General features: G+C 38.9%; 1 protein-coding gene across 3 annotated transcripts; it reads left to right on the top strand.

The window, feature by feature from the left end:
* Window positions 1-11,209: 11,209 nt before the first annotated feature.
* AGA (aspartylglucosaminidase) lies at window positions 11,210-27,279 on the top strand. 3 transcript variants are annotated; one of them, XM_055716505.1, is made up of 10 exons: window positions 11,263-11,400; window positions 12,447-12,526; window positions 13,271-13,424; window positions 14,035-14,147; window positions 18,852-18,964; window positions 19,974-20,085; window positions 22,119-22,194; window positions 23,016-23,123; window positions 25,239-25,372; window positions 26,188-27,279. In XM_055716505.1, exons 2-10 carry the CDS (start codon window positions 12,460-12,462, stop codon window positions 26,286-26,288), a joined length of 978 nt encoding a protein of 325 aa, XP_055572480.1. In that variant the 5' UTR covers window positions 11,263-11,400; window positions 12,447-12,459; the 3' UTR covers window positions 26,289-27,279. The 3 variants fall into 3 exon arrangements, with proteins under 3 accessions (XP_055572475.1, XP_055572469.1, XP_055572480.1); XM_055716494.1 differs by lacking the exon at window positions 12,447-12,526 and having other exon boundaries at window positions 11,212-11,400; XM_055716500.1 differs by lacking the exons at window positions 12,447-12,526; window positions 22,119-22,194 and having other exon boundaries at window positions 11,210-11,400; window positions 19,974-20,098.

Raw genomic sequence — 27,279 nt, 5'->3', positions numbered from 1 at the left:
TGTTCTGCCGCAGGTCTGCAGGAGAAAGCTGCCAGCTCTAACCAGCTCCACTGGGCTGGTGCACCTGCTATCTCCAGCCCACATCTCTGAGACTCCTCCGGGCACCTTCTAAAGCACCAGTGTTATGAAAACCCATTGACAAAGCGATCCACATACTTCTGCTCTGAACCAGTCTGAACCATCAGTGCTTAGAGCTCTGATACGACGAGAGCAGATATACTTCAGAAACTCACTCTAATAAAATATTTCTAATTCCTGGCTGTAATCAGGCTTCTGAATTAATCTTCCCAGTGAGGTGACTGAGCTGCACGTGCTCCTTTTTGCACCACACTCCATCCCCGCCAACACTTCAGACATAAGTACTAGAGGTGACAGGACCCACTGGCTATTCTGAGCTGCCTCTACATACCTCATGCGACTTGCAGACTTTGCAATATACCGCAACCTCATGTATTTTCTAATTAAGGTGTAGATAGAGTATGAATCCTTATAAGCATAACATAATAAAAAAAAAAGGACTACGAACTAATCAATGTTTCTTTATTGCAATCCAGTGTAAAACATTTATCTAGTGCAGTTATTTCTGATCAGTACAGCTCTGCTGTAAATTTGCTACAAACTACATACTGCATTGCCACCTAGTGAATAAATTCGGAAATTCAACTCAAATAAAATGGAGTATACAGCAGTATTTTTATGATAGATCTATCCCCAAAACTTCACATCTATGGCTCCCTTGTGATAGTTATGGCTTGTGTAAGCATGTGTTCACTGACCGGCTTAAACCTTGTGCCTCTGTGTGTGTTTGTGCATGTGTACATGGTATTGTCTAATCACAATGCACGTATCGATAACGATGAGTGCGTTTGCAATATATCCACTTCGATGGACATAAGTTTTACCCTGTAAGATACATGTATGCTGCCACCAATGTCAAGGAAGTACAGACACATGACGTGGTGCAGTCTGTCATGCTTGTCACCAAACCATCTATGCCAAGGTGACACTAAATCTGACTTGTTCGGAGCAATAAGGCAGTCCAAATTCTGCTTAGACAAAAACACAGCACCCATCAGACTGTGCTGGTCTACTTGGACTATACTACCAACAAGCTGGCCCACCAGAAGATTTCTAAGATAGTGTGCAGGGATAAGATCTGTGGTAGAGCTCCTGGCCTGACAAATTGCAAGTGATATCTTGACAACCACCATATGAGCTTTTATGTCATGCTCAAGGCAGTTTAAGGACTTACATGGGACACAGCGATGCCAGACAACAGTAGACAAGATGAAAATGTGCTGATCAGAGATTATGAATGCATAAGGAAGTGTTGTACTGAAAACTTTTGAATGTACTTAATCACCCTGACTGTCAACGGAGTTGTTTCAGATGACACCTTCCTCACCACTACTCTCCACCAAGCAGGCAAGGTCATTACCTGAGAAGTTTAGGGAGCAGTCTGGCATTATTTTTTCCAGCAGGAAATATCTATTTCCCATGCAAAAGGTGACAAAATGAATTACATGACAGGGATCACCTCTTTGGAAAACTCTGGATCATTATAGAGAGAGATGCTCATTTAATGCTATAGCTGTTGGCATATTTTGTGAGTGTGTCTATATAGAAGGATACATCTATACAAAAATACAATTCCCAATAAATATGAAACAAATGTAAATTATTCATGGCGTATTTGTCAGCCTAGAATTTTTTTCTAGTGTAGCTGAGTTTGTAATTAGGATTTCACATTACTGGAGTAGTAAAAAGCAAAGTATGCTTTACTAGCAGCTGGAAATGGAAGAAGTTCCTTGCAATAATGCCTTTCATTTTAAGTGGATACATACAGGCATTAGGGTACAATTAAGTAGTAACCTATAATTTATAATTTTTTGGCTTCACAGTCTGTTTGCTTGCATGCATATATATATTTATAATCTTTATTGCCCTCTAGAACAGCAGTGGACAATAGAGCCAAATGCAGCTGATCCAGCTGTGTACCTAATTACTAAGTAATTTGCTGATCAAGGGTCATTTTCAGTGGCATACTTCCTCAGCTGGGTTCATTCTTGTTAGTATAAAATAATCAGAATGCAGTCATATACAGTGTACGGAACCAGATGCTGCTTACGTTTCACAAGTTAAACAATGAAAAAAAGCTGCTTAAAAGTCCACACAGATCTTACAGCGTTGAATGGAGAGGAAGTTCCACATCCCATCTGGTTTTCAAGAGAATTTTATTATACCTTTTAGATATATTTTCCAGCTTCTGGATATTATGTTTATTACATGGATTGATTTGTAATCTGTTTTTCTCCTTGACTGAAACCTGTTTTTATGAGTAAGATACTGAAATAACATGCTCTTTCATCTGCTAGTTCTGAGACTGTAGATGGAATTGTAATTTCATACTGTCTGTAGACTAGAAGAATCTGTATTTGCTACTTCAAAGCCAAATATGTGCAAAGTTAATGAATGTAAGTTCTTTAAACACAAGCAGAGGCACTACTTATAACTAATGCTTGTATAGTTCTAAGAGAAAATACTAAAGACAACACTGTTGTTGGAAAATCTTTCAATGAACAAAAAATACATTGCAGAAAAAAATACCAAACTTTTAAAACTACAGACTTACTCATTACACATTATCTTATTTATTTAAGACCTGATTAACAGTCCAGATTATGTATCAAATTTCTGAACAGACTTGGTCTCTACGTATTTTTACGTACTTCTGTAGAAGTAGACGAGTCAAAGACCACACAATAGTATAGCGGCACACACATCACTATGGGGAAATTAGTAAAATGATAAAAATAGTAACAGTTTAACTTTGAATACATAGATTAAAAGAAATAAAAATGAAACTGCTGAGGTAATAAACATCATAAACTGAATTGACACCAGCCATTATTTAAAGGAGGTGAATTCTTTGCCAGAGTAAGCATCCGAAAGAACAGCCCATCACTCCTGTGCATTGATGGAGCTATTTTTAACAAAGCACTGGATGATACTTTTGGTATTACAAAATAACACAGTCCCTGATTCTGTACAATTTTTTTGTGTATAGTAAACACAACTGGTACATCTGATAGGAAAATGCACACTATTAGAATGTATGTTTGATCATCTCATAAGAATAATGAAAAAACATAAACCACAATTTTAGAAATTGAATTAGAGAAAAGTGATGGCACTTTTTCAGTCATAGCTCAGATGACAGCCACCATCTTTGTTCCCAGAATAATTTTTAGTGATTAAAATATCTTTTGATTATATATTTCAAGGATTACTGAAATTAACAAATGCTAGAAAAGATTTCTAAACAAATAATAAAAATTATTTTCTCTTAAAGTCTGTAAATAGTTTCATCTTAAATAATATTTGCTGGGATAGGCCTTTTGGGCAAAATTTCATTAAATAATGTGTCACTTAATGGGTTAGGTCAAACTTAAAATTCAGTGTTTATGGGAAATTCTTACAATTTGAGAAAGAAATTAAGAAAACAAATTATATGGAAAAATCAGCCACATTTTGTTCAATTTGTTATAACACATGGAAATGGGCAACTCCTCAGGACTCCCTGCTCCTCCTCCCTGCTGCCACATTCCCAGTAATTTGTGGTTTGATGAAAGTACATTAAATAGGTACATTTTCAAAAATGTATTTTTGAATACATTTTTGTTGTTTTCGTTGTCATGTGGGGGGTTTCCTGAAGAAACTATGCTTTATCAGTTAGTTATGCCCTTTTATCATTATAATTATTATTTCAGTAGCAATGCAGGCACTTCTTCAATGGTGTACAACAAATTGTTAGGAACATCTTTTGCACTGAGATCATATTGTTCGAAACAGACATAGAAAAGAAAGATATGCACAATAGAAAAGAAAAAATACTTCATAGAAGTTAATTTAAGATTACTTCGGTAGGTAGAAAAGAAGAATACTAGGCTCCTAAGAAGCAGGGTGGAGGTACTTCCCTCATCCATATCCCATTCTATATAGCTCTGTTCATTCTCTCTCTCTTCTCTAATGTATGCTGCTCTTCCTTTGTGACTTTCACAGCTGCACTACATCTCAAGTTTTCATTTGTCTTTCTTAGAGACGCTCTGCAGCTGTGCAGGCACTGCTGCATGCCAGGAGACAAAGTCCTCTGAACATACTTGCGTGTGAGTCGTACTGACTGCATGGCCTGCAGGCCGTTTTGTACATCTCTGAAAAGCAGCCGATGCAGATCTAGCCACAGTGTGTCCAGATATCTCTATACTTAAGTCCAGGCCGTTCAGTTCTTTGTCACAGAATCATAGAAACAGTTTGGTTAGAAAAGACACTTAAGATCATCAAGTCCAACCATTAACCTAACCCCTACCAAGTCCACCACTAAATTACGTCCCTAAGGGCCACGTCAATTATTTCACTGCTGTCCGTTCAGGGGGTTATATTCCAAAAAAAACTTCATGAGATTTAAGTCAGATTTAAGTCAGTTGTTCAGAAACTAACCGTAGGCCAGGCCACATTTGCACACGGTTTTAGATTCCTACCTCCTAATTTGTCTGTAGTTTCATATTGTTGGTAGTTTGGGAACCTAAACATGAGTCAGGAGCTTGAAACAGTTTTGTGGGTCTAGGCCAGGTGCATGACTCCATTGCAAACCAGCATGTATTTGAAATGTCATAGGGTACTGCCTCCAAATATAAATTTGTAAACACAAACCATGTTTTTTCGCACTACATCTCTGGTAATCCTGCTTACAGGGGAGTTAGAGATGATAAATTAGTCCTATTATGTAAAGCAACATAAGCATGCAAATCCTGGGTGTTTTCTGGTGAGTGAATAGTCAGTACAAGGGTTAATCCAAGCAGCAATACACCACCTAATCTTAAGTCTTAAAAGAGATTTCACAAAAACAAGCTAACAGAGTAATTCCAGTAGAAGAGACACCCCTATATTTGTATTGCTTGTGATTATGGATTTGAATCTCCAGATGAAATATTGTCAGCTACAGCCAGGTACTATATGCTTATCTGTACTACAGCTCAACACGTATCTCCCAACCTATACAGCTGTCCTTCATATATATAAACACAAAGAACACATGGTAGAATATATAATACAACAAATATGTTTGGATAAATAGAGGAAAAGCTGTTAACATAGTTTCACTTTCTAAGAAATGTGTAGTGGTTACACATATATGTATTTTAAGTGAAAATTCTGGCAGATTCTCTTTACACACAAATCCGAAAAGCATTATTTCTATTTAGAAGCTTGATCATTTCCATTGAGTTGCAATAAAGGCATCTTCTACCAGATCTGCTCAAAATTAAGACCTGTTTGGATGGCTGTCTGTGCAGTAACTCCGCGATTACGACGTACAGTAACACCATGACATTATCCAACTTTTCATCAAGTCTTACAGCTCCTTTAAGTAAAGCCTAAGTGATGTTACTGCTACAGTGATTGACAAAGTTGCGAAACTTCACATTTTGGAGCAAAACTAGATTTGCTTCTACATAAAGAGGAGCTAGAAGGCTTTTGGGAAAATGAACAGAAAATAAAGACACTGGACTTGACCAATTTTAGCAATTTTAGCTTAGTGATAGTTTTGTTTAATATTTTAGAAAATGTTTTTTCTGAAAAGGTGTATATGAATGTATTTTTACCGAAGTCAAGACAATGTAAAGATGATCACAAACTATTGTAAATGAACTCAGTAACCGCTGCCTCACACACCATTACACGTGTTGTTACAGACTAAGGGAGCCCCAGGCTGGAAGGTTAGATACGCGTCCTTCTTTTCTCAAATGACCACCTAAGTTAGCTAGTCGTGTCCCTGCACGACACGAGCTCCGGGCAATTGCCCTATGTGCCTCAGGTGAACTAGTTCTGCTGATGAGGGAATAGTAATTTACCAGATACTTCCCCAGTGAAGCCAATGGGGCCATCCACAGCAGTAAGGGTCTGAAAGGTCAGTTTGACTATTATTTATTCACAATCCGAATCTGTATTTATGCTACAAAAGCAATGTAGGCTCCCCTTTCAACGTGACTTTAAAGTCTGTGTCTAAAAAGTAATTGTAAAATTACAACCCTGGAGATAAGAAAACATAGGGAGAGATATATTTTATTGACATTTACCTTGGGTATGTGAGGAGTCTAACTCGTAATATTATTCCAAAAGGGAATATCAATGATAACAGCAAATGCATGAAACAACTCCCTTCTCTCAAGTAAAAACTTCTAGAATTTGAGAAATATTTATATAGAATGAAAAAACACAAAACCTGAAGCAAAATTCAGCTGTTGCTTCAATCTACGGTCTCCTTTGCATTCTGTGGTGTTGCAGTTGTGTGACCAGGAAAGGTTGATATTATAGTCCCATAATCAGACTAAAATCTTGCAAAATAAGTAAATTCAGACTCACACATGCTGCTTAACCATTGGCTTGCCCCCTTGCCTCTAGGCATCATATCCTGTGATTTAATCCATATGAAAGGTTAATTTCTGGCACAAAAAAAATGAACTTAATGTACTGGTAGCTCACAACCTTGTATTTCTGTGCTTTGCATCTCAGCCTTTTCATCTTACAATACAGTTAGTAAAACACTATATGGAGGGGTTTTGTTTGAGACTCTAGTTTGTCAGTCTGAAGCCAAAAATTATGTATTTCCAAATTTAACGACCCTTGTGGTTAGTATCAGAGTCCAGTGGAACTTGCAAAGGACAGTAATTGAATGGTTGGTACATTGCTGAAACAGATTCTCAAAACAACGTTGACCTGATTTGTGTAGTTTAACAGCGGTTTAGAAATGTTGCAGAGCTGTGGATACACCCAGTTCAGACATCATGGAGTAGGAACTAGCTCTTTACCACTTCTCAGTCCCATTCTTAAAATCTGTCTTCAAAGTTTTTCAACCATCTTTGCACCAAACGCCATGGGGCTGTGATACCTCAGCAAGCTTTATGTGGATGAACTTGAGTACCAGACACAGAAGCCAGTGCAAAACAGGGGGCTTGGTTTGTACAAAGTAACCATCATGGAAAAACAGAATGGCATTGCATTAGTGTGTCCTAACAAATACTGCAGGGAAAAAAACTTGGGCAGAGCATTATGCACAAACATCACACAATGTTCTTTTCAAAGTTGGGGCGTACACGTTGTAAATTGCCTCCCAAAGAAATTTATTGCTTTGCGGTGTTCTAACCATGAAAACATCACAGCGCTGCATGTGTTGGTATGCCCTCTAGTTTTGGTTAATCCTAACTTGGTGAGGAACCTTTTCAAAAATTTTGGTAGGCATACTCAAGCCACACTAAACAGATGTAAACATTGTAAGCTGCCATATTTCTAAAGTAGTATTTGTATAATACAAGTTTCTGCTTACTTTCCTTTCAACATTGAAAACTTTAAGTATGCTCATTTAACAATGTCAAGATAACTTTCAGACTTGGGGGAAGCAAACAGTAACTTGCTGCATTTGTCCAACAACTTTATTATTGCCATGGATCACATTTATGAAGACATCATAAAGTTACAAGGAGTTGTAATAAAAAAAGCAGTTCCAACAATGTAAAGTGGTCCATTACATGTTCCATATGACAACTTTATTGCTGCAATGGACCAATATAGCAATTACAAATAGGAAATATATTACACAGAACTTGTTTTGAGACAGAATGCTACAACAGGCCAAAATAATACTGTAAGAACATATTATCTGTGACATGTAGTACTTATTTTGAGGTTACAAAGTGAGAAAGTAAGCTACTGTAACTTAACAATCTGATAAAAAAAGTGAAAAAAAAAGCAAATTTAGCAATGGAAACATGACTGTTATGTTTAGTTATTATTGATGGCTTCTTGGTTATTATAATTAGCATCTGTACTTTTTCTCATTATAGATATTAATGCTCATTAACATATTGCCAAGGATCAAAGAGTGCTAAGCTAGAACACACTGGTGCTATATGCTGCACGAACTTAAAATGAAATGACAACCCATACCTAAAAGACCTTACAGTACGAGTGAAAGAGAACACATAGCACATTGAAAAAGATTGCTGAGGAGGACATGAAAACGGTATGGGAAGCAGAGGCCTGGATAATCATGTTATTTAAACATTACACATTTTGACAGACCTCACACTGATGCTGAGTTTTATGGAGGATTCAGGTGAGGATAACTAAGCTTTGAAAATGCTTATACATAGCTCTTCTCAAGCATGAAAGAGGGCATAAAGGTCTTTCCTAGGAGATTTAAGAGGTAGATGATGGAGACATTCACCATGAATAAATCTTTTCATCCTTTCCAGTGTTGTTGAGTGAATGAGAGAACACATGTGTTGTAAGGAGTCATGAAAGGGATCAAAAGGTGTGTGTGTGGGGAATTAAAAACTCAAGAGTACAGTGCTTCCACAAATTTACTCAAAACAGAAAACCACAACACAGGGTGATTTTAAAATACATTTTAATTAGAAGCATGATGGATTCAAAATCCTACATGTCAAAAAAAAATATTTCACATTTCAATAAGTTTCCATAGCAAATGCTAATCAAACAGTAGATTATTTTTATTAAGAAAATTATTCTCAGATTTGCTTTTCCTGTGTTTGTGTATGTTACTATTAGAAAGTGTAAGTAAAATCAAGATTAAATTCTAAACAAATTACAGCTATAAATACAATACTTCATTAAATTTCAAAGCACACTTATGGAAGATTTGAGACAGCAAAAAGGAGATGGGCATGCATTTTTGAACAGATGGTGCTAGATAAGGTCACACAGATATAATTGAGGTCAGAATTCAGCCACTGTAGGAACAGACACTCTCAGTGAAAGAGGTGAATTTCCTCCTGTGTTTTTCATTAATTACTCAGTGCCATTCAGTCACAGTATGTTGTCTGTTGTAGATCCTCTCAATAATCCCTTGTCCACAAAAGTCTTTCTCCAGAATATTTTTTTCAGTATTATGCATTTGAAGACAAATTCTGTTTGTGGAAGCCCTGATTTGCTTTTTAGCTGCAGAGACAAGTCTACCAGTATCACCATTTATCTTAGCTATAGTCTTGAAGATCTAAGTATTGGGGAACAAATGGATTAAGGTGCATTTTCACTGTTGATGTAGGAAGAAATCACATAAAACAACAGCTAATTTTTATAAAAAATACAAGCAAGTTTCAAATTCAAAGACGAGTTTTTAAAATACTTTATATCAGAGACAGAAGGCAAATCAAGAGCCTGGATGGATGTAGCACAACGGACTTGCAAAGTTGACTTGCACAGATACTGCTGAAATTCTCAGCTTTCAGCATGTAAGCCCAGAGTTTTATCGATCTTGCTGTTGATTTTACGAACTGTATCTGAGAGCAGTGTTTGATTTGTCAGTTTTTTCCAGTTAGCATAAAAAAATATTATATTAAATAACACTGTATACAGAGAAGCATGGACTCATTATTGCATCTGTTTCTTGCAGGAAGTCATTCACATTTGAGAGCCAGTTAGAAAGATACCACAGAACCCAGTACCAACTGAGTGTCTACACGGGCCTCAAAGCATAATGTTATGCTGTTTCAAGTTGTACAAAATATTCTCTCCACAGCTGTGCAGGCTCAGCCTGCAGATGCGACCATCACAGTCAATACTTTTTTTGAATTGCACCCATATCAAAGTGTTTTTCTTTCATAATGGTCCATTTTATCTGGCTAAAAGAAAACAATATTTGAAAAATATCATTAATTAATCAATTTTAGGAATGTGTTTGATTATATTTACCTCTTCACTTATTACTAAATTACTTCTCTGAAAATATTTTCCTGTTTTCTTTCTGCTAACGTCAATTGGGATCTGTATTTTGGCCCTTTTCCCTTCCCTAACAGCTTTACACAGAAACATGTGATGTAAGTAAGAACAGTAACATCAGAAATAAATCAGCTAACAGTACTTACCTGAGTAAAGGTTTCTCTAGACTACTTGTACTTTTGCTTTTGGGAACTGGCTGAAACCAATGCCATGCTATTACTACAGTCAAATACAATACTGTATTTTATTATTTTGGGATTTCTGTAATAAAGGACAGTATGTTTCTTTTGTGACAACTATTTAATTCCAAAGCCTGTGGATTGTTTTGTTATAATAAAAATAATATTGCTTCAGGCTTTTTAAACTAGCTTGGGTACACTTACAATTTATGCATGTCTACAAGATTCAGCTTGTCACACATGAGGTCCAAGTATCTCCACATACTATAAATACAAGACGAGTGACATTGCTGGTAAAGTGTAATTGAGTTTGGCCCATCAAATATTGAAAAGGAGCAACGAGAGTGAGCTGGAAAAGTGAGCTGAGAGGAAAAAGAAAGAAAAAAGGAAAGGCAAAGGGAAAGGCAAAGGGAAAGAAGCATATCTTGTTATTCACTTCTGGTAGGAGCAGAAGCCACGTTTTTTCTTGTTGTTCAGAAATAATAGCCAGCTGATGATCAGCGACTGCCTGAGCGTAATCAGCCCTGCCGAGGTGGGTGCCTCACGCTGACAGCAGGCAGGCCTGTAGGCCTGAGCACAGCCACACTGCTATGGCAACGCGTCAAGTGGCTTTAGAACTATTGCTAATGGTAATGAAAAGCTTGAACGGCAGGGGCAGGGCTAAGGTATTGCCTGTTACACATTTTATGATTTCTACCAAGTGAGGCTTTTGACAAATTCTTCCGCATTCACTACGGTAGATCCCCCAACGCACCCTTCGCAGAAACACCTCTGTACTGCTTTTAACGAGAACATACATGCTCACCAGGCGGCACACACACACACACGCTGCATGTGAATGCCACAAGCACCCTGCGCATGTGGCTTCTGCCCACCCTTTACCTGGGGTGCCCCCACCCCACAGCCCCGCAGCCCCTAATGTCATGCCTGGACTGTGCCCTGCACACAGGGGGCCTGGCCCAAGCACCCCCCCAGACACACAGTACATGCAAGGCGCGTTTTAATCTACTCTGCGCCTCGGCCGTTGCTGGTGGCATGGGGGGCACTTCGGCCTGTCCTTGTCACAAACACGCTCCCCACGCAGCCCACCGCACGCCCCAGCCCCTGCGGAAGAGCACGGCCCGCCTGGGCCGTACCACCGCCCCGTGGCGGACAGCGCCCTGCGCCGCGGCCTACGCCGCCATATCGCTCCGCCGCGGCGGGGCCGTGCGCGCATGCGTTGCCGCTGCAGCCCGGTTCGCGGCGGTGCTGTGGGGGCCGAGCCGGGCGGCTATGGCGGTGGCGGCGGCGGGACGTGGCGGGGTCCGGCGGTGGATGGTGGTCGCGCCCTTCTTGCTCGTCCTGTTGCAGCTGGTGGGCGCCGCCTCAGCCGCTGCCCTGCCCGTAGTCATCAACACCTGGGCGTTTAGGAAGGCGGCAGAGACAGGTGCCCCGCCGGGGGGGCAGGGCCGGGCCGGGCTGGGCCGCACCGCCCGCTCGGCGCTCACGGTGCGCCCTGCCGCTGAGGGGCCGGCGGGGCGGGCACGGTGGTGGCTTGGAGACATAAATAAGCCTCTGAGGCGTGACTGCGCTTATGTGTGGCAAAAAGAAGCGGGCTGGGACCCTGCTGCCGTTAAACGGCTCCGCTAGCGGCGGGGCTGCTGCGCCTCGCCGCCTGCTTGGGAAGGGCCGCAGCCGGGCCCGGGAGGGCCGGGCCGGGCGCCGCGGTGCCAGCGGACCGCACAGCGAGGCCGAGCCCCGCCGCTGGCCTTGCCATAGTGCTGCTGTGGCGCTGAGCCCCGGGAAGCACATGGTTTAACTTTAAAGGCTGGGGAAAATGGGTGGTTTGGTTTGGGTTTTTTTGGTTTGGTTTTGTTTTTGAAAAAGGAGGTGAGGGGTGGTCGGTATGAGCTGTGGAAAAACTAAATTTAAAACATTCTTTTGTTAATAGTGTGGCGTCCAGTCTTGTGGCCGTTCACAGCAGCATCTCATTTTCAGTATCGCCCTTCTGAGATTCGTCTTTGCCCCCAAAGATTTAGATAGTTCTGAACATGTGTTTTTGGAGTCCTGTGGTGTTTTGTGATGTTATTGCTAGTTGAAGCAGGTTTTCCTTGGCAAGGTAAATTAGTTGTGGGTACGATTTTAAAAGATTTGTAGGCTATTTTACCACAGTTGAGTTGTAAATAACCCCTTATTGTAGAAGCCTTGCTAGTGAAACGGGTTCCTGTAAAGCGTTGTGTAGGTCAGAAGTGAAAGCTTGCGCTAAGGCTACTCACAGCAGTAACAGTAATAGGAATTGGAGCAGTACTGCTCACACTTAAGCTTCTAACAAAGACAAGCATATGCGGAGTTGGATGCTAGGTTTCCTTGGTGTGTGCGGCATTTGTGAAGATGAGGCTTCCTGAGATGGGTGAGACAGTGTAATAGTTTAAATAATACAGTTCTGCCAAAGAGAGCTGTGTGCTGTATGCTTCCACTGCCTCTCCTGTGCAGGGTCTGGCAGGTGATGGAGCACCAGAACCGGCACAAGGAGAGGGAAGCAGGATTGCAACTGTCGATAGCTGCAAGCTCAGGTATATTGGAAAATCTTGGCTGAGGTCCAGCGTTGTGAAATATATGTGCAAAGCCTTCAGGCCCGGTTTATTCAGATCATGTCATTTGGCATGTCTGTAATGTCTTACAAAACTGCACCATGAGCTGGGAGCTGGGTTCTAAAGAATAGAAGACTAAGGGCTGAACAGAAGAATATGGAGACTGTAATTTCTTGTATATAATTTCTCCTTTCTTTTTGTTCTTACATAGTTGCTAATGTAGGTTTAGATCTTTTAGATCACTGTGGTTTAGATCTTTTAATACTGCAGCTGGACACTTACTCTCTTACAAAGCTTTTGAGGACTGCTTGTTATAACTTTTTTTTTTTTTTTGAGACAAAAGTTTTGCTTCCTTCTCTCCCTCCTCACAAAAGGCTTTAAACGAACAGTGATAAAGTAATGGTTGATTCTGGGCAGAGGAGGTTATTCAATATATTGAAGTTGTGATGATTGTTAGTAAGTAACGCCTTCCCAGTCAGGAAAAAAGCTTCATTTCTCAATTAAAAACACTAATTAGCATGAAAGTAAAACAATATTTAGAAAAGTAATGCTTTGCATTCGTCTGAACATATTTATATTTTTACTTTATTTTGCCTATAAGTTACAGCTTATTTTTTTATCCACTGTTGTAGTGCGTCTTCATCATGCCTGTCTTTAAAACATTCTTTAAAGCCATAGTGGAGACGGTTTTCACTGGTGACTTTTAATTATTTGTATTGATTACAGCTTGGAGAGTGTTACAGTTGGGAGGTTCTGAGTTGGATGCAGTTGAGAGAGGCTGCACTCAGTGTGAGATTGACCAATGCGATGGGAGTGTGGGATATGGAGGAAGCCCAGATGAAATTGGAGAAACAACATTGGATGCAATGATTATGGATGGGTAAGAAAACTCCATGGACCAAAGAGTGGTGTCTGTAATTTTTAGCACACTTTAACGTAAGAGTTGTTACAGAGGTCTTGTTGTTTAGGGCAGACTGTGGGACAAGTTGTATGTTAACCAGTGGAACTAGGAAAAAAACTAATGGGTAGAAGAGTGGCTATTGTTACTGAATCTTTACATGTAGTGCAGTAATTCAGCTCTAGCTACAACAGTTGCAAAGCAGATGGTTTGTAGTGTTCTAAGTTTTCCCTTTACATTCTTTCCATAAATATTTCACTTCTGGAGCAGCTGTCTTCTATATTTTATTCACCAGTTAAAGCTGTCCTGATTAAAAGTAATTGCAAGCGTGTCATTCGTGTTACCAATTACTACTGAAAATATTACTGTGGGTGGAGTTACTGTTACTTGAGCAACATCCCTGTGCCTGTGAAACAATACATGTACAAAGTTTTTCCCTACTAGTGTGATGCCATCTATCTATGGCACAGAACAATTAAAGCAGTATGTTAAAGAAGCAAGCTGGCTAATTTAGATGAGAACAGATTTTGTGTAATAAAAAATGTACAATTATTCTTGTCTTTTTAATAACTTAAGTATTTCTTGTTTCCAGCAACACTATGGAAGTTGGGGCAGTTGCGGATCTCAGACATGTAAAAAATGCAATTGGTGTAGCACGAAAGGTCATTGAATACACTAAGCATACATTATTAGTGGGAGAGTCTGGTAATTATTCCTTTAACTGTTTCCAAATCACACGCTCTTCTTAAAACACTTCCTGTTAAAATTGCCATATATTTGTATATACATATATATAGGTGGTAGAATTCCCTGACTATCAAGTTAATCTAGTCAATTAATTCAGAAGTGTTTACTCTCTTATTACTTGTGTATGAGTTAGGTTATAGTCCGTTATTTGGACATGAAAAGAAAAATATAATTTCATGCTCTTTCCACCAATTTAACTCCAAATACTGACTTGCAGTCCCAAGGCTTTGCTAATATCACTGATATCAAAGGTGTCAAAGTTGATTTGATACAAGACACTGTAGAAGCTGTTAGATGTAAATATTTTATTTAAAACTGTGGAGTAAATTTTACTAAGAAATGACAGAATTAATAGATGCTACAGTTACACTTTACTGTTTAGTGTATATTGAGCACTGTTGCGGTATTTAATAGTTTAAAAATATTACTGAGCACTTGAATTTAAAAAATTACATTAGGGGCTGTATTCCTTGTACAACAAAAGAATGATAGCAAACTGGAGGTATAGTTGAGCTTTTAAAATATGAGCTGCTGCTCTTAGAATAATGGCTTCAAAAAAGATGGACATTCCAGGAAGGTGTATGAGCAGTGAGTAGAAGGTTACTTGGCTCACAGTTAAGAATTGTTAAAGTGTATGTGCCTGCTTAGAAAGAATGTGGAGATAAGTGTGGAAATTGACATCTGAGCATTAAGGGTGAGTCAAGTGCTTTGAAATTGATAAGAAAAAATAAAAGATTCTTGAAGGAATTAATGTGTACAGAATGATAAATGCAACAGCAGTTTTTTTGATGGAGTAAAATAAAATTATATATAAAAAAAAGAACAGGACAGTGTTTGACAAGTTCGGAAAAGAGAGATTTGCAGATTCTGTTTAATTGGAGCAGTTGGCCATGATTACGTTACAAGTGGGTTTGGTAAGAGACTTCATAGGTGATACTGAAAAAGGAATTGGTCAAGTGTTAAACAGAGGAGGAAGAAATGCTCGTAATACTCAGTTCCCGACCATTGGTAGTTACCAAAATGTTTCTGACTTTTCATCAGTAGAATGGGCAGAAAGCATAGAGAAGATGAAGAAATGGAAGAATTAAAGTGCTGATTTAAAATATATTTTCCAAGCCTAATAAGATGGCTCTTTGCATAATGGAGTTGTGTGGACAAGTTATGCCGAGTCCTTGCTGTCAGTGAGAACTTCCTTAGAAGAAATTGTGTAGCAGTAGTGGCAAAAGACAGAAAAGCTGAAGATATATCTGAGTAAAAACTGGAGATGGTGATAAATGTTAGTGAATAAATCAAATCAGTGGAGAAATTGAGAAAGAATAATACTTCTTGTGGAAGAATGTATTTTCTGTGGAAATAGGAACTAGGATAAAGGAAACTATAGGTGTCTTTACCAGATGAAGATTGATAAAGTGATAATAGAACTGTAGCTTCAGAAGAATACCTTGGAACTTTCAAATCTGCATATGAGAGAAACAACGGTGTATTTTCTAAATATATTCACATTTTCACCAGAAAAGCTAGCTAGAATAGTAAAAACTTTTCATAGAAATGTTTATAATCTCTGCAGGCTTTTTTATTCAAGATGCAAAGTTGCTGTGTTTTTTCCTTCTTTTTCCCCCAATAATTAAACTGAACTTTTATTTTAAAATATTTAGCATATATTCCAGGGAAGTTTGCCTGTCTCTTAACTTCATTTCTATGAGTGGTTGACACTACAGAGGAAGAGGCAAGCTGTGGCATGTATTAATTTTTAGTTGATCATTTTTGAATGTGTGGCCTGGTAGCGAAATTTTAATGAAAGTAACGTGAAACTTTCATTTTTTTGTTAAAAGCACTGATGGAATCTGTTAGTGCCATGATACCTGAATAGTCTTCATAGTTCTGTTTACTTTGACTCAAAAAAAGTAGTAGTTTAGGTATTTTTTTTTTAAAAAAACTTCAGTATGTAGAGAACTTAAGGAAGAGGATGTATTACAGAATCACAGAGTGGTTGAGTTTGGCAGGGACTTGAGGTCTTCTGGTTCAAGCCCCCTGCTCAAGCAGGGCCATGTAGAGCTGGTTGCCCAGGACCATATCCCGATGGCTTTTGAATACTTCAAGGAGGGAGATTCCAAAACCTCTGGGCAGCTCTGGTACCCTTGGAGCGTAGAAGTGTGTCCTGCTGTTGAGAGGGAGCATCCTGCCTTTCCGTTTGTGTGCATTGCCTCTTGTCCTGTCACTGGGCACCACTGAAAAGGGCCTGGCTTGATCTTCTTTGCACCCTCCGTTCAGGTGTTATATATCATCCCCGAGCCTTCTCTTCTCCAGGCTGAACAGTCCCAGCTCTCTCAGCCTTTCCTTGTAGGAGAGATGTTCCAGTCCCTTAATCATCTTTGTGGCCCTTCCCTGGACTGTCTCCAGTATGTCCATGTCTCTCTTGGACTGGGGAGCCCAGAACTGGACACATTACACCAGGTGTGACCTCCCCAGTGTGGAGCAGAGGGGAAGGATCTCCTCCCTCAGCCTGCTGGCAACACTCCTCCTAATGCTGGATCCCAGCCTGCGCTGCTGCCTGCCTTTGCTGCAAGGGCACGTTGCTGGCTGATTTTCGGCTTGCTGCACCTCGGAACCAGGTCTTCTGCCAAGCTGTTTTACCGCTGGGTGGCCCCAACATGTATTGGCACATGGGGTTGTTCCTCCCCAGGTGCAGGACTTTACACTTCTTTTTGTTAAACTCCATGAGAATCTATCTGCCCATTTCTCCAGCCTGTTGAGGTTACTCTGGATGCCAGAGTAATCCCCTTGGTGCTTCACCCACTTCTCCCAGTTTGGTATCATCTGCAAAATTTGCTCAGAGTGCATACAGTCTGCTCCATTATCCAGATTATTAATGGAGGTATCGAATGTTACTGGGCCCAGTATTGACCCCAGCAGTGCACCGCTAATTACTGGCTCCGACTAGACTTCATACCACTGATCACTACCTTCTGAGCTAAGCCCTTCAGCCAGTTTTCAGTCCACCTCACTATCTGCTCATCCAGCTAATACTTAGGAGAATCTTGCAGGAGACAGTGTCAAAAGCCTTATGGAAGTCAAGGTAGACAATACCTATTGCTCTCCCCTCATCTACTGAATCAGTTGTTTCATCATAGATGGTCAGCAGGTTGATCAAGCATGACTTCCCTTTTGTGAAGCCATGAGCGCTGCTCCAAATCACCTTTTTGAGCTTCAGGTACCTGGATATGGTTTCCAGCGTTGTTTGATCACTTTCTCAGTGATCAAGGTGAGGCTGACCAGCCTCTAGTTCCCCTGCCTGTGGTGTAGCGTTTGTTGAACAGATACAGATAACAACACTAATCAGTTCTTGTGTTGTTAAAAGAGCCGCTTTCTCAATTTGTTGCCTAATTTCTTTAGGACAAGTCTTGGAGAAAGGCCATGTATACCAATGTAGAACTGAGTCTGGTGAGGGACATTCAGCGCAGAATGCTTAAAAGTGAGGAAAAAAAGGATTATTTTGGTTACTATCTGCCAAGAAATTTTCATGTTTGTCTCCAACAGATAGGAAAGTTTCATAATCGCAGCGTGCCTGACCTTTTCCCTTTTTGTCCTATCAGTATTTAGACCACGAAAAAGTTCAGAAAGTAAAAATTACCAATTCTGTTTCCTGGAATAGAAACAAGGATTCAAAAGTCATGAAAGAATGACAGACAAGCATGCACAACCACAATGTTACTTTAAAAAAAAGCAACAAAACCAAAAAAAAACACCCAACCCCCCCCAAACACCTGCCTGTTTGTTCTAGAAATGGGAAATAAATATCTGTTTAACTGAAGCTGTCAGTTTTCTTTTCCTCTGAGTGCAAGAGACTTTTAATTGTGATGGTTTTTAAGGAAAACACAGAAAAGCTGTCCAGAAATAATTGAAAGCTTTTAATTCTTGGATTGGAGAAGCTTGTTTAGCTGTGTATTATAGTGACATTGGATTGGTGATACAGATTCAAGCATCTGAATCCAGCAACAGTAGCTGTTACTAGATAATACATACAGCTAACAGATGAAAGAACAGTTGATCTTTTTTCTTTTCTCTTTCCCTAATGATAAAAGCCATTCTTAGAAGTGCAGCATTCTTTCACTGCTTGTGTTGATATTTCTTTTGCTGCCTTGACACATACCGTATTAATTTTCAGAACAGGGAAGCAGTCACTTTTAAAACTGCAAGGAAGAAGTGTAATATGATGTAAGCTGGTGGATTGATTTCGGCAAGTATTGGTTGTGCTGCTATGTTAGTTATCTTTCATAAAAGGCTAGCTTTTAAGGAAAATATACTATTATTTGTATAGTTTATTTAAATATTTCTGTGAGATAGACAGCCCAGGCCACTCTTGCTCCAGGTTATTTGTGTCCAGTTGATTAACAGAGCTGAATTTGTTTCTCTTTCAATGGTAAAGCTTTCATGTGTTAGCATAGTTGTACTAAGTTAAGGAAATCTGATATTGCAAGTGGAGGGAGAGTTGGTTACTGCAGTTGTACATCACCATTGGCTGATACTGCTCCCTGAAGACATATTTCTCATCTTCGTAGAGAATGTAGAATTTATTGATTTCTAGATAACATTGCATGAATGTTTTATCATAAAATATAAAAAAAGTGACTAATGTTTTTGCTTTTGTTGTTGCTTTTCAAGCCTCCCTGTTTGCTGTAAGAATGGGGTTTCCATATGAAGATTTAACGACCCAGAAATCTCTTTTGATGTATTCACAGTGGCTTAATCAAAGCTGCCAGCCAAACTACTGGAAGGTATGGAGCAGTGGTGGTGGTGAAGGGGTCAGGTGGCTGTTAGAAAGTCAGTAATGCATCATTGCGCCTTCCTTTCAGTTTATATAAAGTAGTGCTTTCTGTGTGAAGAAGAAAAAAAAGGTTTTGCTTATTAAGCAGAACAAACTTGGAGTTACCAAGTATTTGGTAGACTTAGGAACAGTATGTTTCTAGCTTTTACTTCTTAGATTGTGTTGGTTTTGACCTTCACACAGTAGCATTTTGGTGTAGGAATTAATTTTATTTTTTTAGCTCTAAATTTGCACAGGACTTGTCAAACTAAAGCAAGCAGTGCGTGTATAAATTTCTGAAAGAAAATCTTGTAGTAACAGTTAAGGTCCTTAAATAGTTAGGTTTTATGCAGACCTGTGAAGACATCAGGTTAGTGCAGCTGTCGTTACACTTGCCTGTTGTGGTGAGGTTGGGTTGTTGGGGGTTTTTGTTTTGATTTTTTTTTTTTTTGGAGGGTTGAGGGGAGAGGATTGGTGTTACAGATTTCTACATGTTTGTACATGGTCTTCCTTGTTTCTTGGATATGAAATGCTGCATTGCTGAATCATTTTAATTCAATAGATACTGTGCTTTTCAGTTGTGAAAATATCTTGGCTATGGTACTGACTTGACATAAATAAAACAAGCTCAATTCATCTGGTGGATTTTTTAGCTTTAAAATTTTCTTCATTTTGCTGAAGAATGAGCACTGAGCATGTTCTTTTTTTTTTTTTTTTTTTTTTTTGACCAGTCAGTTGAGCAAAGGCAAATCTTTAATTTGAACAGCATAACTTTCTAGTAGGAAACACTTTTTACTGACCAGAAGTCATCCACTACTTTTTAAGTGAAACAACTTGTAGGATTTCAGTACACTTGTATAATTTAAGTATTAGGCATCTAATGCCTGTGTGGTAGGTTATAGGTATTGATAGTAGTATTTTAAAATGTATCTGTAATGAAGCATAATGTATTACTCATGAAAATTACAAAATAATTACAGAATGTGGTACCAGACTCTTCAAAATCCTGTGGACCATACAAACGGCCTGAAAAAGTAACTTGTAAAGAAGAACAGACCACCTCACGAAGTGTTCATAATCATGATACTATTGGTAACAATTTTTGGTAACACTGATGCTGATTTATTTTTTTTCCTCATTTCCCTACAGATTAGTTTAAAGAAACTAATTTATTTTAAACATACTAAGTTTAAAGAAAAGTATTTCCTATGTGTATTATTTCCTATGTATAGTGGTTTCAAGATTCTGTTACTTATGTGTTAGAATGGGGTGTCTAAAAGTAGGATTTGATTTTGGTTTCTTTTGGTTTTTTTCCAGTGTACTGGCCTCACAGCCACTTGCTTCATTCCTTGCCCTTAGCTTTTGGTCATTGCCCTACTGCTTTTCCCTCTGGTACCTTGCCATAATTACTTGGGCAGCTATATATGCTTAGAAAACTGATCAAGGTTAAAAATTACTTTTCTTTTGGTTATGGTTAACTTAGGTCATGTCTCCCCTGTAGATGTCAGATCAGTTTAAAAGGCTTTGTAGCGGTGGAAGAAATGAATAAACAGTGCTATTGCCAACCGAAAGCAGTGTTTATCAAACAGCCCTTAAACTTATAAAATACAGCTTGCTTTCATTTTTCTTCTATTCTGGCTTTTGACTGAATCAGTAGATTTCTGCAGGAACTACTGTGCTTAAAACAGATTAGCAGTAGTAGTCCTAAAAACTTCTAAGAGTTTACTGATTGAAGACCGTTAATTGCTAAGCCTGTCAGCCAGTTAATGAGCAGATCAGAAAAAGGACTGGAGCAGTTAGAGATTCATGTCTTTCAAGCTTTATACTTTGTAGGCTTGAAACTTGCACTCTGGTTTAGTCTATGTTTTTCTCAGTTTAGCAATTCAGAACTTTTTGCCTGACAGTATTTGCAATACCAAGAATTAACAAGTTGTTTCAAGTGTAAATCTTCTTTGCTCCCAGTCCACCCTACTAATAACTAATTAACATTCTACAGAAGTCAGGCAACCTACCAAATTCTTATGTTGGTAGGTAGCTTTCTTTACTGGGATTTACAGTCTTCAGTATGTGCTAGAAGAGTGCGGTATCAGGGTGAGAGGGGAATCTGCTCAACACAGTTCAGGAATTGATGTATCATTTAGTCCTAAGCTGTTTTGTAGTAAATGATGGTGTTTATATTTGTACTTCACTGAACTTCAAGTTCTTCTACCCCATTGTTTTATAAATGAAATGTCTGCTTGAGATTTTTGAGAAGAGTCTTCATTCAGAAAGCATTTAGGAATTTGGTAGGAACTGATGACCTTTCTTTCTTTTTGCAGAAGCTAATGGTGGCCATAGACTCAGTGCCTCTATGCTTTTAGCTTCTACTGATCAGGAAACTTTTCTGTGAGAAGGAGGTACTGCTTAGTGAGGTCAGAGACAGAGAACTAGAATTCAGCTTTCTGAATTCTGCTTCTTGGCTCTCAGTTTGTACTGGAGTTTGATGCTAGCAGCAATTTCTGCCCTCTGTTAAAGAGGTAAAGTCTTGCTCTATGGAGAAGCAGTTGATCCCAAATCCTGTTCCAAGTGGTAATCTACATTTCTCTAACATGGGGCAGTGGCCTCATTACCAGCACAAAATTAGCAAGAGGTGGACTCATCCACACGTTTGACTGCCTGATACATAATTCTTGTTACTTTGGTAGGCAGTATGTCACCTTCTGCTAAATTTAAGCTCATCCTTCCAGTATTTTTTTAATCTCCCTGAAGTACCATTTATATTTTCTGAACTTTGTTGTTCTGGTCATACTGGTGCAGATGTGGTGACACCAGTTACTTGGTCTCTACTGATTAACATAGATGTGTATTAGGAAACAGTGGCTGCTCGAGCCGCAGTGTACAGCTCTGAACAGTGTGGTGGTCACTGTTTTAGATTCCTTTTTGAGCTCTTGTAATGCATCCAGAAAGTTTCCAAATGTGTTTTAAAAATAACTTGTTTTCTTTAAGAGTGCAACTTTTCTGTGTTTCAGGATATCATTAATTTGAATAGTCTGGGTATTGTGGTTCTGTTTGATAACCATAGTGCCAATTTAATATATTTGTTAGGAGTCTTTCTGAATATGTTTCAAACCTGTTGAACATTTTAGGTATGGTTGTAATTGGTGGGAGCGGAACTGTTGCTTCTGGAACATCTACTAATGGTGCAGTCCACAAAATTCCAGGGTTAGTGTCTCTGGTGTTACAAAAAAGCTTTTTCCCCATTTAATTTCCTATATTAAGCTTATCTAAAGGTTGTATGTTTTAGACTGTGATGATCACAAAATGGCCTTGCTTATTTCTGGGCACTGCCATAAATCCTAATACTGAGAAACCGATTCATTTGCAAGATGATTTGTGTTTCTTTGAAGGAATGCTTGTTTTTCAGCTGGCTTAATTCACCATACAGAGACACAACTGGCACAGTTGTGAGGCAGCTTGTAAGGCAAGGCACCAGAGACAAATAAGCATTTCCGGGAGCTGCACAGTCTCTGAAGAAATGTATATAGAATTGGAGCCCCAGGGCTGTGTTTTGTCTTTGAGATATTTTTTTTTTCTACCCAGTTAGGAATCTTCTCTGTCAACCAAGTCAGACAACTTCAGGATTTAGCAACAAGTTATTGAACATAACTAGTGTCCCCAGCTGTTTACTGTTGCCCACTGGCTGAACCTTACTGCTGTAGCTATAGTCAGTATAACAAGGGTTTTAGTAAAAATGGATTAAGCCTCAGGTCAGTCAGGTTATCACAGATCACTTTTAGTGGTAGTTTTAAGACAAGACTTTGGACTGCAGTGGATTCACGTCTTTACCTGTTCTGTTCTCTGGTGGGTTTGACGCTAACCCAGCTGGAGGCAGTAAGGTTGACAGAGTTGAAAGTGCGCATGAGTCATAAGCACTTGCCAACATCAGGCCAAAAGCCGTTACATTAATGCAATCCCGCTGGAATTAGTAAATTACAGTTTTCTGTAGTTTCCAGTTTTTGTGTTTTTTCCGTCGTTCACTACAGCCGTGTAGGAGATTCGCCAATAGCTGGAGCAGGATCCTACGCGGATAGTACGGCCGGAGGAGCTGCAGCCACTGGGGATGGTGACATCATGATGCGCTTCTTACCCAGGTTTGTCCTTAGGGCAGACTTTGCTAGCTTTCTCTAGCAAAATGTGAGCTCAGCAAATGAAGTAATTAAGAAGATTTACTGACTTACTGGCTGCTGAAGTGAGAGTAAAGGGAGGAATGGAAGGGGAAAGAACAGTAGCAGAATCAAGTCATCCTTATGATCTGTCTTAAAAGAAGTAACATCTTAAATATCTTGATGATAGATCCCTTAATACTGCAAAGCTGTGAGCAGACAGGCAATGAGTATATTCCCAAGCTGCATGCTTTTTAACAGAACTGATTAGCTTTCTCCTCTAAAGTGTTTTGTTGTAGGGGAAATAAGTGTTACAAATTGTAGAAAGGATGAGGGATGAGTCTCACGTTACTCAAGACAACAGGAAGGTGTCACTGCAGCAATCCTGTAGTTGCATCTAATTTAAAAGTGGAAGAGGTGTTTTAGTGCTGTGTCGTTGCATAACCTGCATAAGATATCGCTGTTTTCATCACTGAGTCTTGACAGCCATTCTTGTGGATCGGTCTCGCAGGAATGAGTTATGGAAGTCTGTGCTGAACATAGTGGGCACTGATGCTTGAAGGAACATGGAACAGTGGCCTTCGTATGACTTGAGTGCTTTTCCCGAAACTGGCAGTTACGAATGCCTACTAGCTGTTAATGTTTACAAATGTCCTCAATGCGTTTCAAGCTGTTCCAAGCCAGTCTTGAAATACAAGGCAGTTGACAACTTCATGAATTATCCTGAGGTATTAGATACCAACAGTAGTAGTGAGTTGAGCTCCGCTATGAGGTTAATCAATAAAAGCTTACATTACAGTTTAGCAGCCTGAAGGATTTGGGTGGAATGCTTAAAACATTTTGTGTTGGCACCGATGAGTTTTAGAAAACAACTCAGACTAGCTGGTTAATCACAGGTTCCTTGTAGATCCAAGTATTTTCTAATTCCATGCTATTTAGATATTCCCACATGAAAACAAAGAACAGAATTGACCTGCCAGAAGTAAAGGAAGTGTCAAACAAAGAGCTAATAAGAAATTGCTAATATTTTCTGCCCACCTTCTTTGAGATAGTAAATTCATACTGAGTATTTGATTAGCCAAGAGACCCCTGTGAAATATAACTTTATATTCAGGCAGTTGTCTTTAGATAACTTGAACCTATTTGATAGTTAGAATAAATCAAAGATAATAGGGAGTCTCAAAATGCAAGGAAAGTTCTCTTCTGCAGTACTTTGATAGTATCTGTGGTTAATACTATCTGTAGATGATCCTTAATGTAACAAGAGTTGCTCTTGGTATGTGCATCTTTCATCAAAACAAAATCTAGTGGTGTTTGCTTGTGAGTTATGTGTTATCTTTTAATCTTCAGGTTCTGAAAGAAGATGACAACAAAAGTAATGTTTTTCCTTCTGAGGACATTTTGGAAATGCAACTGATTGATCTCAAGCAATGCCCATATCATCTTTTGTCTGATGATACTGTAGATACAGAGGAAGTTAATTTTGATTACTCTTTCATTTAGAGTAAGATTGGCTTGCAAAAATTTTGGAAGTGGCTCAGAGTCTTGATCAAAACACTCTACCTTCATATTCATGAAATAAACTGTGTCAATTTTGAGGCTTTCAGAAACTTTTTCTGAAAAAAATTTCTAATGCTTACTGAAACGAGTAACTTTTCAGTAATGTAACATGGGAGGTCAATTTTCTTCGAAAAATTGTCTTGGCATTGGCCTTTTTGAAAACTAGTAATAGCTTTTAATATCAAACTTAATCATACAATGAAAAATAGAAACCGCTAACTCTTTAACTGCTGTTTTGCAGTTCTTTAGCTGATCTGTTACTTAGCCTTTTCTATTGCAGATGATCAGAGGGTTATCCCAGGCTTGGTGCTGCCTTAGAACGATAGATGGTATAGATGCCATCTTGCAGTCCCTTTTTAGTCCTGTTTCTAATTACTTTTCATGCAGAACTTGAGTAATAATTGCCAATATGAATTTTGGCTGAAGATTATTTATCGCGTGTTTCCATTATTCAAGGAAATCAAGGTGTCTCAAAGGTATTTTAGAATAAATAACCCAAGTATGGCTAACTGTTGCTGTGGCACTGTTGGTTTCCTTTTTTAGTTATCAAGCTGTGGAGTATATGAGGATGGGAACAGACCCAACAGTAGCCTGTCAGAAAGTTATTTCCAGAATCCAGAAGCATGCTCCGAAGTTCTTTGGCGCTGTTATATGTGCCAATACAACTGGAAGTTATGGTATGTATTTTGCTTAACAGACAAAGCTTGTTGACTCTAACGGTCACAGAAGTACAAAACCAAAGGTGGATTTTAAAGCAGAAGTTTTTAATTATCCTTTGAACACTGCAGCAATACCAGTCATTCATAATATCAAATGCCTGGTTAGCTGCGCAACTGTGTCCTAATGTGGACTCAAGATATTTGGATTTCATAGACTTTCACAAAATGTATGCAATTCTTAGTAAAAATCAAAAGTATTTACAACCTTCATGTGTTTTCCTGGACTGTATATGATTAATTTGAAGGTTTTAAAAAAGAATGCTTTTGCCTCCCCTAGATATGGCCTAAGGCAGGCAGAATGGGAATGCTAAGCATAGCTTCAGAGCAATGCAAGATCAGTCATTGTGCCAGGCATCTCATTAGTGAACCCTTAGATCAGTAGGAAATACAATTTGCTAATCAACACTGCTTATTTAGTTAGTCTGCTCATTGCTGTTCTTTGATCTCTTATTTCCCATAGTGCTGTGTTTAAGAGATTAGTGTTGGAGGAACTCATTAAGTTAATCAGGATTGAAAGAGAAAGAAGAGGTATTTTCCTAACTTAGGTTGCTGTTTTGAATTGTATTATAAGGGCATTAATTGCACTACAGCCATCAGTAGCACTGTATTTTTACTTAAAAATTAAATACATTCAAGATGTCTTGGGTTAAACAGATTGTAAAAGAATAATTATACCATTGTAGTAGAATTAGTAACTGGGTCTTTAGATTATAAAATACAGTGACAAAAGACACTAATCAAATTATGCTTTTTTTTTTTTCTTTCTTTCCTAGGTGCTGCATGTAATAAAATCCCAGGATTCACTCAGTTTCACTTCATGGTTTCTAGCCCTTTGCTAAGTCAACCAACTGAGCACGTAGTAGATTGCATTTAATTTCTTTTGGGCTATTAACATCTGAACTTGGAGGAGCAAAGTGCAGCGTTCCCCGGGTGTTACTTTTTAGAATGGTTGTTGCAAGTGTCTACTATGTCTTATGGTCTGTTTTCTTAAGAACTAAGTTGCCAAAAGTGATGAATAGTAACCATTGAACTGGAGCTTCACTTTGTCATTTAAAAACATTATTGACAGAAATCTGTGATAAAGGGCAGGGAGGGGGGAGGGACTACACTGCCTCTACATGCGAGATTTTTTTTTTTTGAGAATATTTGTCTTCCTGAGATTTAGCCCAGGGTTTTTTTTTTTTTTGTCCTGAAAAGAAAACCATGCAAATACTGGCAACCAAGGAAAGGGGATTGAAGAGTAGTGGGGACTATTTCAAAACTTGAATTAAGAGATAAGGCGCATCTCCTTCTGGACCTTTCTAACTTGTTTCACAACAGCTGATAATACATTAGAATAGAGAGGACATCAAAGCATCCCTGGTAGTACAAGCCTTCAAGGAGTATTGCATTACTGGCTGTATGTGAAGACAAATGGAAATCTTCCTGTCACCTGTTTTTTGTAGTGAGGTTATGAATCGTAATCACAGTGATGTCCTTGTCACTAGTAGGCTATGTGCTTGCCCTCTGCTGCAGCACGTTTGCCCTGCCGAGGAGCAGCTGAATACTAGAGCATGACAGGTACCTGCAGCTAATGAAGCTGGTTCTGTCTCTTCCTTTTTCCATGTCTAGAGATGCCAGGATTCGTTTGCAATATAACTTGAGCATCTCGAGGATTGTTCCGTAGATATTTGAAGATCTGTTTGATAATTTTCTTAATCGGTGGTGCTGATCATTTGATTGAATCTTTGCTAAACTTCAGCTAGGAAAAGTTAATAGGGGGGAGCAAGTAAAATGAGCATGCCTTGTCATAAGCACTTTTAATTTTTCTTTGTCTACTTGAATAAAATCATTGAGTAATAAAAGCACACCTTAATGTATCATAA

This window comes from Falco cherrug, chromosome 1 (genome assembly GCF_023634085.1).
Source record: "Falco cherrug isolate bFalChe1 chromosome 1, bFalChe1.pri, whole genome shotgun sequence".
NCBI classification, from domain to species: domain Eukaryota; kingdom Metazoa; phylum Chordata; class Aves; order Falconiformes; family Falconidae; genus Falco; species Falco cherrug.
Note: the sequence above shows the minus strand (reverse complement) of the source record. Positions and strands in the feature narration are given on the sequence as shown.